Source organism: Sciurus vulgaris (assembly GCF_902686455.1).
Source record: "Sciurus vulgaris genome assembly, chromosome: X".
NCBI classification, from domain to species: Eukaryota; Metazoa; Chordata; class Mammalia; order Rodentia; family Sciuridae; genus Sciurus; species Sciurus vulgaris.
In genome coordinates this window covers 993,003-1,005,467 of record NC_136471.1, presented here as the reverse complement: position 1 = coordinate 1,005,467, position 12,465 = coordinate 993,003, and the positions used below count along the sequence as shown (strand labels likewise).

The following is a 12,465-nucleotide window of genomic DNA, read 5'->3' as shown; positions in this document are numbered from 1 at the left end:
TGCAAGTCCACACGTGGCTCGCACTCTATTCGTATTGGTCAGCGTCGCCCTAACTGGATGTAAATTCCACGCAGCAAAGGGCTTTCATCCTTTGTGTACCTCAACATTTTATTTTTTCAACGTAACTGTTCTGACACCAAATTGAACGGGTAGGCGTGAGAAGACCAAGAGTTTCTATTTACAGAACAGTAAGCGGGGTGTCTTAGTGTGGGAAGTCTAAGTTGAGACCACTAGCAAGTGACTGGTGGGACCACGCCCACACGCTCCCGGCCGCGGAGGCGGACGGCGCTTGCGCTTCCAGCCGGAACCACCAGAGGCTGAGTAAGTCCCGAGGCGCATGCGCAGTTGCGCCCTGTAATGGGCTGAGGCAGCCAATGAAATTGAGCAGATGGCTCGCGCGCGTCCCAGGCCCCACCCGCAGTATGGTCCCTCCCCTTCCCGCCCTGCGGCGCGGCACGCACAGGGCGGTGCGCGGGTGGGCGGGTCCTGGCGGCGCGGCCTGACGGACCCTAGCGGCGGGAGTCTGCGGTAGTTGCCTCTGGGGTGTTCTGCCCGGCACGCACGCGGTGCGGTGCAACATGGCGGATGAAGAAGGTAAGGCCTGCGGGCGCCTGGGTGGTGAGACCTGGGTGGCCCTTTGAGGTCTTGAGGAGCCCCGGGTTGGGAGGTAGCATCAGGGCCCGCGCTTGCTGCCTGTTCCCGCCGGTGGGTCTGCTGCGTATCTGCTGGGCCTTAGGCCGACCTTGTCTCTTGGCCCTGACTCCACGGAGGAGTGTCCAGAGCAGAAGCTCTCGCGGCAACTTTACTCCACTGGGTTCGGGCCTCCCACCTATGAGAGTTCACCTAGGATCCGGGTCGCCATTAGTGTCATGGGATGAGGGGAGCAAGGGTACTAAGAAGAGGTGGGGGAAAGGCCAGGTGGTCCCGGAACGGGGATAACTGAGTTCAAAAAGTACTAGAGAACACCACCCCACATGAACAGTTGAGTGGCCGCCTGCGGAACTTTCTGGCCTGTGGGTGAGCGCTTCTGTTGGGTGTTTGAGCCCTGCCACAGCCACGTGGTGAGCTGGAAGGGAAGCCAGCACGTGCAACAGCTTGCAGTCCTTACCAGGCAGTCGACCCATGTGTTTGGCCTTAAACATTTAAGTTTTCTGCGCTGATGCTAGACTTAAAATCCTTTTTCTACCTGTCTTGACTTTCAATTGTTTAATTTGTTTTCCGGGAAAAACCCCAAATCTCGTGTTTTAGTAGTTATTTTACCAAAGAAACATAAGAAGAAAAAGGACCGGAAGTCTTTACAAGAAGAAGATGTAGCTGTGAGTAGGAATGTGTTTTACCTTGCTTTGACTAAAAAGAAAGATTACTTAATAACCTAAAGGAAAGAAGTACTAGATATTCTCAAGGAATGGGCTGGCATTGGGTGGTCATTGTGTAGAGCCAAAACACTGAAATAACAAATGCAGACAACCTAAGTTTGTAATTATACATAATTTACTGAGTGGTGCTGGCAACACCAACTATTCTCCCTGAATTTCTTTCTTGTCCCACCAGCAGACCTATCATTTCCTTTTATTTTTAATGTGGTTGCACCTGTCTTAATGGCAGTTCACCTCACCTAATGAACTTCTAGTTCATTTCTTCCCTGTGGAGGTGATGGTGAAAAGACACACAGTGTGCCTTATTTGCTGTTTAAAAGGCATACACCTCTCTGGTAGTAGTGGAATTATTCAAAATTAGGTGGAAAGCTCTAATAGGTAATTTATCTGTCCTATTGAAGGAAATACAACATGCTGAAGAATTTCTTATCAAACCAGAATCCAAAGTGGCTCAGTTGGACACATCCCAGTGGCCCTTGTTACTGAAGGTATGTACTATGTGCTTCAGGTTTTGCCTCACTTTGTTAAACAGTTCATTAAGAATATTTACTGCTAGCCTGGCACAGTGGTGCACACCTGTAATCCCAGCAGTTTAGGAGGCTGAGGAAGGAGGATCAAAGCCAGCCTCAGCAAAATCAAGGCACTAAGCAAATCCTTGAGATCCTGTCTCTAAGTAAAATACAAAATAGGGCTGGGGATATGGCTCAGTGGTGGAGTGCCCCTGAGTTCAGTCTCTGGTACCAAAAAAGAATTATTTACTGCTCGTATGTTTCACTTTAAAAATTACTACATGATGTAGTCTAAAACAGTAATATTCCAGCTATCAGAGATAAAGGACCATGTTATTTTAAAACTTCCAGTGCACCACGTATTGTTGTACAGTATAAATGTCACCATAATGTTAAACTGTCAAAATTGGTAAACAGGTCAGTTTCTTAACTTACTCAGTGTTCTGGGCCAAACTTGTACTGCTTTAATGCTGGGCTTTTAGGCCAGACCCATTTACATCAGATCGTGTGTGGTCTTGGACCAGTCTCTGAGGCAGTTTGCTCGTATCTTCACTTAGGAAGATGTGCTGAGGGTTAGAGAGGTGTTCTATGAAACCTATGAAGACATAGTTTCTGGCATATAGCATTGGCTATTTCTTTGGAGTTTAAATTGGATACTTACTAATACTTAGTATGAAATCACTTTTCATAATTTTCATGAGCAATTAAAATGGGTAATAGCGATGAGTCTTAGAGAAATAGTGACTAAGGTACCCCTTGAGAGAGTTTTAATAAATCATTGTGTATAGGATGATGAAAGAATGGTATTTATATCATTTAATCAAGTTGAGTTTTTGCTTGAACAGATAATCGTTGTCATTAAGGCAATATCTCTCTTCTGTTGTTGGCCTGGAAATGTGCTAGTAAACAGGGCAGGCAAGGTCACAAAGTCCAGGGGTGGGAGGGAGATATTTAAAACATTGCTGTGGTTTTAAGTACCATGATAAAACTAAACTGGTGATGAAAGATGAACAAGCTGACCATGTTCAGAAACAGTGACAGTCATCTTCAGTTCGGCTCTTTTGTTGCTAAGAAAAATCAAAGCTATTGCATGTTTTATTCAGATTCTGCACATCTAAGCCCAGCATATATTCTGTAGTACCCAGTGAGTCTCTTTCTAGAGCAGTGACTTGAATCTACAAATAAGTGCTCAAATTTGTCTTGTTCTTATTAATATTGGGAATTTTCCCAGTGTTTAAGGAGGTTTAACAGTCTGTCACAGCAAATAATGGAAATGTAGGAGCAAAAGTCTAGATTTATGAACTCAAAGGGTTGCTATATCATGGTTGATGGTGGTGCTAATTCTTGTTTTAGATGTGTCGGTGGTAAATTTATTTTGTATTGTTTCTGTCTAGAATTTCGATAAGCTAAATGTAAGGACAACACACTATACACCTCTTCCTTGTGGTTCAAATCCTCTGAAGAGGGAGATCGGGGACTATATCAGGTAAGTATGTAGGGATCGAGGATTTTTCAAACTTAGGTTCTTTTGAAAATAATGCTTTCACATGATTCATATTCAAAGAAGTAGGGGCATCTTAGAATTGCTTCGCCCTGAATATGTGACCCTTATCTGTGATAGATTTTTTTCTTTTTAATTCTTCAAAAAATTATTGTTTGGTTGGTTGGTTGGTTGGAGAGCCCAAGAGCAGGTAGTACATTATTTTTTTTCCCGTTCTAGGACAGGTTTCATTAATCTTGACAAGCCCTCTAACCCCTCTTCCCATGAGGTGGTAGCCTGGATCCGACGAATACTTCGGGTGGAGAAGACAGGACACAGTGGCACCCTGGATCCGAAGGTGACTGGCTGTTTAATCGTGTGCATAGAACGTGCAACTCGCTTGGTGAAATCACAGCAGAGTGCAGGTATGTGAAAGAGGGAGCAAAGGGCTGGCTACTTAAGAGATTGGAAGGCACTCTGCATTTGCTTCCCTTGTACATTTTGGCTCTTGGAAATTTCTTAATTAGAAGAATTCCTGAAGCAAGGATATTGTTTTGGTTTTTATGTGCCTTTCATCCTCTATCAGATGCAGGTGGGTCTCCTTTTGGAGTTCCAGGTATGGGGCATGTGCAGTTTGAGTCAGCTAATTCATTTCTAGCACTGGGGCAGCTCTGGGCTTGTCTTTCCAGGCTCCTCTCCTGCTGCTTAAAGTGCCATGTCCCTCATTTTCACCTGAGAAAATTCTTACCTTGCAAGGTGTTTTCCAGGTGGGTTCTGTACTGGGTATTCCAGCTGTCCTTGTTGGCACACTGACCTCCACATGAGAGAAAGTAACTTCATTTCTTTTCCCCATCAGCACCATGAAATCTTCTAATAAAAGTTTTACAGAAACATGATGTAAAATTAATCTGCTTTTTCTGCTATGCAAAATGGCAGTGATTGAGCATGTTAGAAGTATAGTAAACTCAGTGGCCACACCTGACTACTCTTTTGTCATTTTTCAGGCAAAGAGTATGTGGGAATTGTCCGGCTGCACAATGCTATTGAAGGGGGGACTCAGCTTTCTAGGGTAAGTCTTCAACTGTAGGAAGGGCACACCTTTGGCTGCTTGGGATTCTGAGCCCCTAACCATCTAGAGACAGGTCAGCTTTCATAGCTTAGCCTCTCTTGTGCCCTTTTCAGTGGGGGACTACAGGTGGTGGGGACATATTCTCTTTTCTGAGGAGGAGATTCTGATTAGAACTAAGCCATTTTAGGTCTGTGGTTGTGACTCAGTGGTAGAGTGCTTACCTGGTATGTGTGAGGCACTGCGTTCAATTCTCAGCACCACATAAAAAATGAAGGTAGTGTCTCCATCTACAACTAAAAAATTTTGAAAAAGATGTTTAAAAGGGGGCATTTTAGATCTTTAATAATTGAAAATAAAACTGTTTTGATTATGTCATATATTCCCCAAATATGCCCTTTAATCTTATGTAAGAATCTGTGATAAAAGTGCTTTGGTTTGTGCTTATTCTTAGGCCCTAGAAACTCTGACGGGTGCCCTATTCCAGCGACCCCCACTTATTGCGGCAGTAAAGAGGCAGCTGCGAGTGAGGACTATCTATGAAAGTAAAATGATTGAATATGATCCTGAAAGAAGATTAGGTGAGTCATTAGGCCTGTGAGGAACTGAGTTGCCACAGACCATAAGTGAGTAGGAATGCGTTTTTGAGAATTCCATTCTGTTTTTAAAAGTCGGTGCCCTTCCCATGTTGTATGTTCTTGTCCTGCATCTGTCACTCTAGTCCTGATGGCTCAGGTGAATAACTCAGGTTCATAACCACATAACTGTTTGCTCTGGAAAATGAGTGCTACTCTTTTGTATATGTGTCTTAGGAATATTTTGGGTGAGTTGTGAGGCCGGCACCTACATTCGGACACTGTGTGTACACCTTGGCTTGTTGTTGGGAGTTGGTGGTCAGATGCAGGAACTTCGGAGGGTTCGTTCTGGAGTCATGAGTGAAAAGGTATGCCATTATGGGGCTAGTGGTTTCAGAACTGATTCTTAATATCTTCTAGCCCTTGATGGAACTTTGCATGCTTCATATCCTGGGAAAGACAATTTCCAAAGTGTTGAGTTCAGTTCAGGGCAGCTTCCCTGTTCAGTTAATTAAACTTTGGAACATTAAAATTGGCTGGGGAAGATGCTCAGATAGAAAGTATTAATCTGTTAATCTACTTCCTGGCCTACAAAAATGCCTGTGTAGATTTAATATAGCAACACTTAAAATATCCAGAAGAGGGGCAATTCTAAAAAGACCAAAGATTCCTAATGACCTTGGATTAGCAGACAAGTTACATTCAATTTTAAGAAGTTTGGGTTCTTGGTGGGGTATTTGAGATATGAAGACGCTGAATTACTTTCATCCGTGGCTGCTTTTCAGGACCATATGGTGACGATGCATGATGTGCTTGATGCTCAGTGGCTATACGATAACCACAAGGATGAGAGTTACCTGCGGCGAGTTGTTTACCCTTTGGAAAAGCTGTTGACATCTCATAAACGACTAGTTATGAAAGATAGTGCAGTAAGTTCTGGATTAAGAACCCATGTTTGGATAGGATGTACTCCAAAGATGAAACATGGTCCATGTCCTGAAATCTTCATTCTGTTTTTTAAAACTGAAACATTAGCACTATGAACTTGCATTTATCATTTTCCTTGGGGTCTGGTCCCCCCACACCATTGGCATAGATTAGGTACTAGAGTCTCCATTGTTAATGGAAACGTTTATAACTAAATTCTTTTTTGTATCCTTTTTTTGTAGTTGTAGATGGATAGAACGCCTTTTATTTATTTTTATGTGGTGCTGAGGATAGAACCCAGTGCCTCATGCATGCTGGGCAAGTGCTCTGTCACTGAGCTACAGCCCCAGCCCGTTTATGACTAAGTTCTTATTAAGTCAAAACCAGATATATTGTTATGAAGGTTTAATGCTAAGTCTACTTCCATTTCAAAATAGAGCAAATTAAACATTGACTTTTTAACAGTTCTAAGTAACTTGGTTAAGGTAATAGACTCAATACAAAAAAAATTTGGCACCCTATAACTTGTTACTTCTGCATGTGCTTAGGAAACCTTGACTTATTTAAATTATTGTTAGAAAAAGTTGTTTTGATGGGGAAACTTTGAGACTATACAGTTTCAGAGCTATAACAACCGTTTTTATCTTGTGGGAATTTTAATAAAAAAACGTTTGCTCTGTTTAAATTATAGTTTGAGGCAATAAAATCTAAAACCCACTGACCTTATTAAGCCCATTTCTTGGTAGATTTACTATATAATTGCTATAACATACTATAATTAAGAAAAGTCCTCAGCTGCACGCAGTGGCACATGCCAAAAATGGGGGAGTGGGTACTGGGGAAGTGGCTCTGTGTTTAAGTGCTCTGGGGTCCAATCTCAATCTAGTACCATACAATAAGAAAGAGTAGTTCTCTTGATGCAGGTAAAATGCAGTTTAGTTCAACCCTTTTTTTAACACTAAGGTGATTTAAGGGTGAGTTACTTTCCAAGTAGTCTAGAATTTTTTAAATAGCCTTTTTGTTTCTAATTGTATTACAATTAGAGAATGTAGCTTTTAATAAATTTAGATTGTTTTGTGACTTGGTGCATAATCAAGTTTTCTTAAATACTGTGTAGCCATAAAAATTTTGCAAACCTGAGGGATATTTCCACATAATGATTTGAGGTTGATAATTATTTGCATTCAGTTATTAAAACCATTGATATTGGGTGCATTTTTATATGTTGTAGTGTGTAATAAAAGGTTAAAGGATTAAAGAGGCGTAATAAAACGCACTATTAAGAATTGAAAAAAATCACATGAAGAGTGAACAATGTAAATGTGATGTTCTGGGATCAGACTTCTGGGTGAATTTAAGGAGAGGGTGGAATATGGTCAAGAGATCTAGTCAAGTGAAGACAAGATGTCGTGAGATACATGGATGTATTGGGTGCAGTCAAACTCCTAGGGGAGGTAACCACTGACTTATAAGTTCTATGCCAAAACCTGCTAAAGGTTAGTAAAGGACAGTTCAGGAAAGCTATGGCAGGTTTGTTTATAATGACAGCACCTGTATGTCCCAGGGAAAAAGTAAAACCTAAAAATCAGATTATGTAACTTAGTGAAGAAAGAGGGAAGTGTTCTTTAACAGCTAGAGATTTGTGGGAGTAATGAGATGTGTAAAGTTCTTAGAGCAGTGCCTAGCATGCAGTGGGCTGCTACTATTCTGTGACCCTTGATGTCCTCTTGAACTATCAGTGCTTTTAGCCACCTTTCCCACTCTCAGGCCACCTCTCCTGTTCTAGTGTAGTGTAGTGGGTAGGAAGACAGTGGGTGGGGGCCTCACATGTGATACCATCCCTTCAGGTGAATGCCATCTGCTATGGGGCCAAGATCATGCTTCCAGGTGTTCTCCGATATGAAGATGGCATTGAGGTCAACCAGGAGATTGTGGTCATCACTACCAAGGGGGAAGCAATCTGCATGGGTAAGGGGGGATGTCGCCATCATCAGTTGTGGAGATATGGGCTCTGTTCTGCACCATCATAGCTATGCTTGCTGAGAGTCAGTCCCCATGTCCCAACTCCTCAAGTTGATCCATTCATGGTGTCTCCTGAGGTCTGCGGGAGAGGTCAGTCAGTGCAGGTGAGGAGGAGATAAGTAGGGTTTCCCCTTTCACATGAGTAGATTCCTGGCTCTCTGAGAGAATACAGGAAATCACTGGTTGGTTGTCTATAGTAATCAAAATAAAGAGCCTTCAGTTTGCTTCTTGTCTGCTTGCAGGTAGCTTAAGTAGTAAATTGTTTTAAAGTTTAGCTACTATTGGATTGTCCCTTACAACTTTAAATATTCTGTGCCCTTCTTAATAAATCAGACTAGTCATTCAAGAGTCTTAATTTATACATGAAGTAAAGCAAAGCATGTCAACTTGCTCATCTCTGTGATCAGGTGTGGCAGCCATAGAAGTCTCCAATCCCACAGAGAGAAGAAAATGAATCCTTGAAACTTTGAGTGTTCTGTGGCCCTTGGGGGACATGTATACCAAGCCTATACATGTCCTAAGCCACAAGCCTGCTGTTGTGTATCCACTTGCTTTGGTTAGGTGTTTTTAAATTGAGAAGTTTAGCATCATTTCAGAAGCTTCCTTCCTATAATGGAGGATTTTCTCCACATTCTGAGCAAAAGGAAACCCCAGTTAAGGTAGTAGGTCTCAGAGCTGTAAGTGGGGTTTTTAAAGGCATGAAACAGTAGATTTGGGATTCATCTGTTATCAAGCCCTTCCCCTTCAAATCATTCCTTTCCTTCCAATACCTACAGCTATTGCATTAATGACCACAGCAGTGATCTCTACCTGTGACCATGGTATAGTAGCCAAGATCAAGAGAGTGATCATGGAGAGAGATACCTACCCTCGGAAGTGGGGTTTAGGCCCAAAGGTAAGTAGGACTGGGTTGTAAGCCTTGCAGGGTTATTTTGCTTTGTTACTGTGAGTACCCACTCTTGCAGTTCTTGGTGTGTCCTTACTGCCATAGCCTTACATTGTGTTGGATTGTTGGCAGTGAATAGAGATAGGCTGCATCTTAGACCTCAGAGATTTGCAGTCTCATGGCAAAACAGTTGGACATTACTTGAATTAATACGTAGTAGGATGCTGAATTTTAGCCAGATTAATGACTGTTAGAAGTGCAGAGAGGTCCACAGCACCTGGGGAATCCACAATGAGGAGTTTATCTGGGTCAGGGCATTTGGACAAGGAATTTTCTCTTAGGCCAGTGGGAAGGGCAAGTTAGGTATTAATAAGGCGAGGAGGGGTGGGGAGAGAACAGTTCAGGATAGTTCTGCAGAGGAGGGGGAGGCTCTGCTGAGAATACACAAGAGAAATGTTATGCCATTCTGTGTCGACAGGATATGTTTAAGGGTACAGTGTGCAGTCACAATGTCTACTTTTGGCATTGATATACCATTCTAATGTTGAAACCCCAACCTTCTCCCAGGCCAGTCAGAAGAAGCTAATGATCAAGCAAGGCCTTCTGGACAAGCATGGCAAGCCCACAGATAGCACTCCTGCTACCTGGAAGCAGGAGTACGTTGACTACAGGTGAGGGTAAGATGTTTCAGGGACTGGGTAGAGACAGGAAACTTGCCATTTGGACATTGATGACAGATGAGGACAAGAGGTTGCAGAGTCCTGGTGGAGGGTTAGGGTTTTATTTTGAGCAAATATGCCAAGTGCCCAACCATAGGACCCAGTGTCGCAGTTCAATTCTTGCTAGTTTCTGTGAGACCCTGGCTGCCTGGGCCAGGTAAGAGCTCAGGCCTATACAGGAGACAGTTATCTTCCTAATCTGGCCTTTTGACTCTGGAGGGAGTAAGTCTCTAACAGTAACAGGTGAGTTCTGTGCAGAGTTAGTATGTTGGTGGTGACTTGCCCAGAATTGCTGAATAACCCAGAATATAGCAGAACTGCTGTGCAATGCTGCTCATGCACTTTGACTTATTACTGCTGCTTCTCTTTCAGTGATTCTGGCAAGAGAGAGGTGGTTGCTGAAGTATTAAAAACCACACCTGTAGTTCCTGAAGTGGTAAAAGCCCCGCAGGTAGTTTCTGAAGCAGTAAAAGTCCCAAAGGTGAGTGGCACACTGTGGTCTGTTTGCACTGTGCTTCAGGAGATAATTCTAAGCACTGGTGTTAGGCTCAGTACAGCTTCTCACCCTCATCCTAGCTGCACTGCACACACAGATAATATCTCATAGTTGCCTTGAGGTTCTAGTTTGAGCTCTGCAGGCTCCCTGTGATTATGTTCCTGTGTGTCTGCTGGGAGGAGAATCAGACTAGCCAGCACCTTGTGTTTAAAGGGTCAAAGTAAAGTATGGGGTGGCAACTTGGGTGATACTGAGTGACTTATACGCTGGGCAGAACTTCTCAATTTTCAGATGTGAATTCTGACTTTGCCTACTTTCTGTGCGAACTTGGGGAGCACTCTTAGGTCCTGTGGTCCAACTGTGAGAGAAACAGCTTCTCAGGGCCTTCTAGTCCCTAAGCCCCATGTTGCTACTGTGGTATTCCTGTTGTGCCCCACAGTTTCAACTTACTGTTGTATCTAGTTGAGTTCTTTTAATTGTAGAGGGACATAATGCCTTTATTTATTTTTATGTGGTGCTGAACATTGAACCCAGTGCTAGGCAAGCCTCACATGTGCTAGGCAAGTGCTCTACCACTGAGTTATGCCCCTAGCTCCTAGTTGGGTTCTTAAGACTTTTTGCTGTACTGAACTTTTCTCATCTTGTAACTGCTCAAGATCTAACTTTGAACCAAACATTTTCATCTCAGCGGAAGCGAGAGAGTGAGAGTGAAAGTGATGAGACCCCTCCAGCAGCTCCCCAGTTGATCAAGAAGGAAAAGAAGAAGAATAAAAAGGAAAAGAAGGCCAAAGCTGCATTAGAGAGTGGGGGCGAGCCTGGAGATGGGGTACGTGTAAACATGGTTGGATTCCTTGGGCTAGCTTAGTCCTTGTCTAGGGAAAGAATTAGGGGATGCTGGCTTCATTACTCTTAAAAAAGCTATAGCCTAAGGGTGGGATGCTACCTTGATCTCTTTATAGTACCTTTAGTGCTTCCCTGTGTTCCGGAGTGCCCGGTCCACCCTCATGGGACCTAGCATGTTAATGGGCTCAGTTCATATTCTGTTGACCGTGGGTGGGAATGATGTATGCCTTAATCGTCTGAATGTTCCAGCTTACAAAAGTAGACTACTAGGATGTCACAGACTTCACGTCACATGCAAAATTTCTCCCAGAATGTCCTTGCAGGTCCTGGAAAAGCTTACATACCTGTGTGGAATTTATCAGATTTCCCTTGTGAGGAGTCATAATTGTTTTAATAACAGATGCTGTAAGCTTGCTTTCTCTTTTCTCTAGGACAGTGACACTACGAAGAAGAAGAAGAAGAAGAAGAAAGCAAAACTGGTGGAAGTGATGTCTGAGTAGTGAAGGCTACTTTAAGCCTTGTGTCCACCTGGCAGGAGAAAGGAAAGCCTTATTAAGAAAACAGTTCCTTTTGTTGTTGAGGGAGTAGAACAAAGGTCCTGGACAGGGTGGAGAGTTCTGGCACATTTTAGCTGCTACTTGAAACCTCAGTGATATTACCTGTTTTGGTCATCCCATCTTGTCCTGTTTTAAGGATATGGGTGATAAAAGGCAGATTGTATGCCACCGACTTCTGTGCTTGCTTGAGTTGGGAAGCCTCATCTTCAAACCCGGAACTGCCCAGTAACTGTCTGGAGCTGTTTACTAGTGGCCATTTTTAACATCATAGTTCTCTCCTACTTTGTTCTGTTTTTTTTTTTTTTTTTTTTTTACCTTCTCTGCTTAAAGTTTGTAAAAATTAAGTCTGCTCAATGAAACAGTGTAGAACCCTTGATAAATGAAAGAAGAGGAACTGAAAATTATTCACTGGGGAAATCTTGTCTAACTCCTTTGAGGACAGTGGTCTATTCTGGTGTTGGGTATGGGCCTCACAGGCTCGGTAGTGTCCATCTTGTTTCTGGCCTAGCTGTCAGTCCTTTGTGTACTTCTCCAGTGCTTGTGTGTACAGCACCATTTACCCAGATCCATCTGGCTACTTGTGTTTGTGGCAGAAACTTTTCCTGTACCCCCATGTTTTAACCCTCATTTGCATTTGAGGAAGACTTGCTCATTGCTGGGAGAAAAGTGTTGTAATTTTTACTTATTAAAGTTGACTCACGATGTTTTTAAAGTATTCCTGTTGGATTTTCTAATTGTTAGTGCTCTCAAACTGGCAGAACAAAAAAATATAAAATATTTTGATTAAAAATCTGGGACTTTAAAGTCCTGTATGAAATTTGCTTTTCCTTTGTTCTGTTAGTTTTGCATTTCTGATTCTGTGTTTTAGAACATTCACCTTGAGATCCACCACATGGGATAAAATACTCTTGAGGAGGGGTCATAAATCCAATGTTTGTTCAAAACTGCAGAAAGGTAGATATGTTGCCTAGTAACCCTGGGGTGGAACGGTGTCCTGGGGGTGCTGTAT

The 12,465-nt window shown here is 42.9% G+C and overlaps 1 protein-coding gene across 2 annotated transcripts; it reads left to right on the top strand.

Moving 5' to 3' along the window:
* The first annotated feature begins 464 nt into the window (after positions 1 to 464).
* On the top strand, positions 465 to 12,171 carry DKC1 (dyskerin pseudouridine synthase 1). 2 transcript variants are annotated; one of them, XM_079123863.1, is made up of 15 exons: positions 465 to 594; positions 1,249 to 1,316; positions 1,778 to 1,864; positions 3,280 to 3,371; positions 3,606 to 3,790; positions 4,370 to 4,434; positions 4,886 to 5,012; positions 5,244 to 5,374; positions 5,792 to 5,935; positions 7,781 to 7,901; positions 8,732 to 8,850; positions 9,409 to 9,512; positions 9,933 to 10,041; positions 10,745 to 10,882; positions 11,331 to 12,171. In XM_079123863.1, the coding sequence occupies exons 1-15, from the start codon at positions 579 to 581 to the stop codon at positions 11,397 to 11,399; spliced, it is 1,575 nt and encodes a 524-aa protein (XP_078979989.1). In that variant the 5' UTR covers positions 465 to 578; the 3' UTR covers positions 11,400 to 12,171. The 2 variants fall into 2 exon arrangements, with proteins under 2 accessions (XP_078979989.1, XP_078979990.1); XM_079123864.1 differs by having other exon boundaries at positions 481 to 594; positions 1,252 to 1,316.
* The last annotated feature ends 294 nt before the right edge of the window (positions 12,172 to 12,465 follow it).

What these genes read in the sequence shown, in the direction of transcription:
- DKC1 (XM_079123863.1), top strand. An exon ending in TAGTTATGAAAGATAGTGCA is followed by an intron (nt 5,936 to 7,780) that starts GTAAGTTCTGGA and finishes CCATCCCTTCAG; the next exon opens with GTGAATGCCATCTGCTATGG. An exon ending in GGGGGAAGCAATCTGCATGG is followed by an intron (nt 7,902 to 8,731) that starts GTAAGGGGGGAT and finishes CAATACCTACAG; the next exon opens with CTATTGCATTAATGACCACA.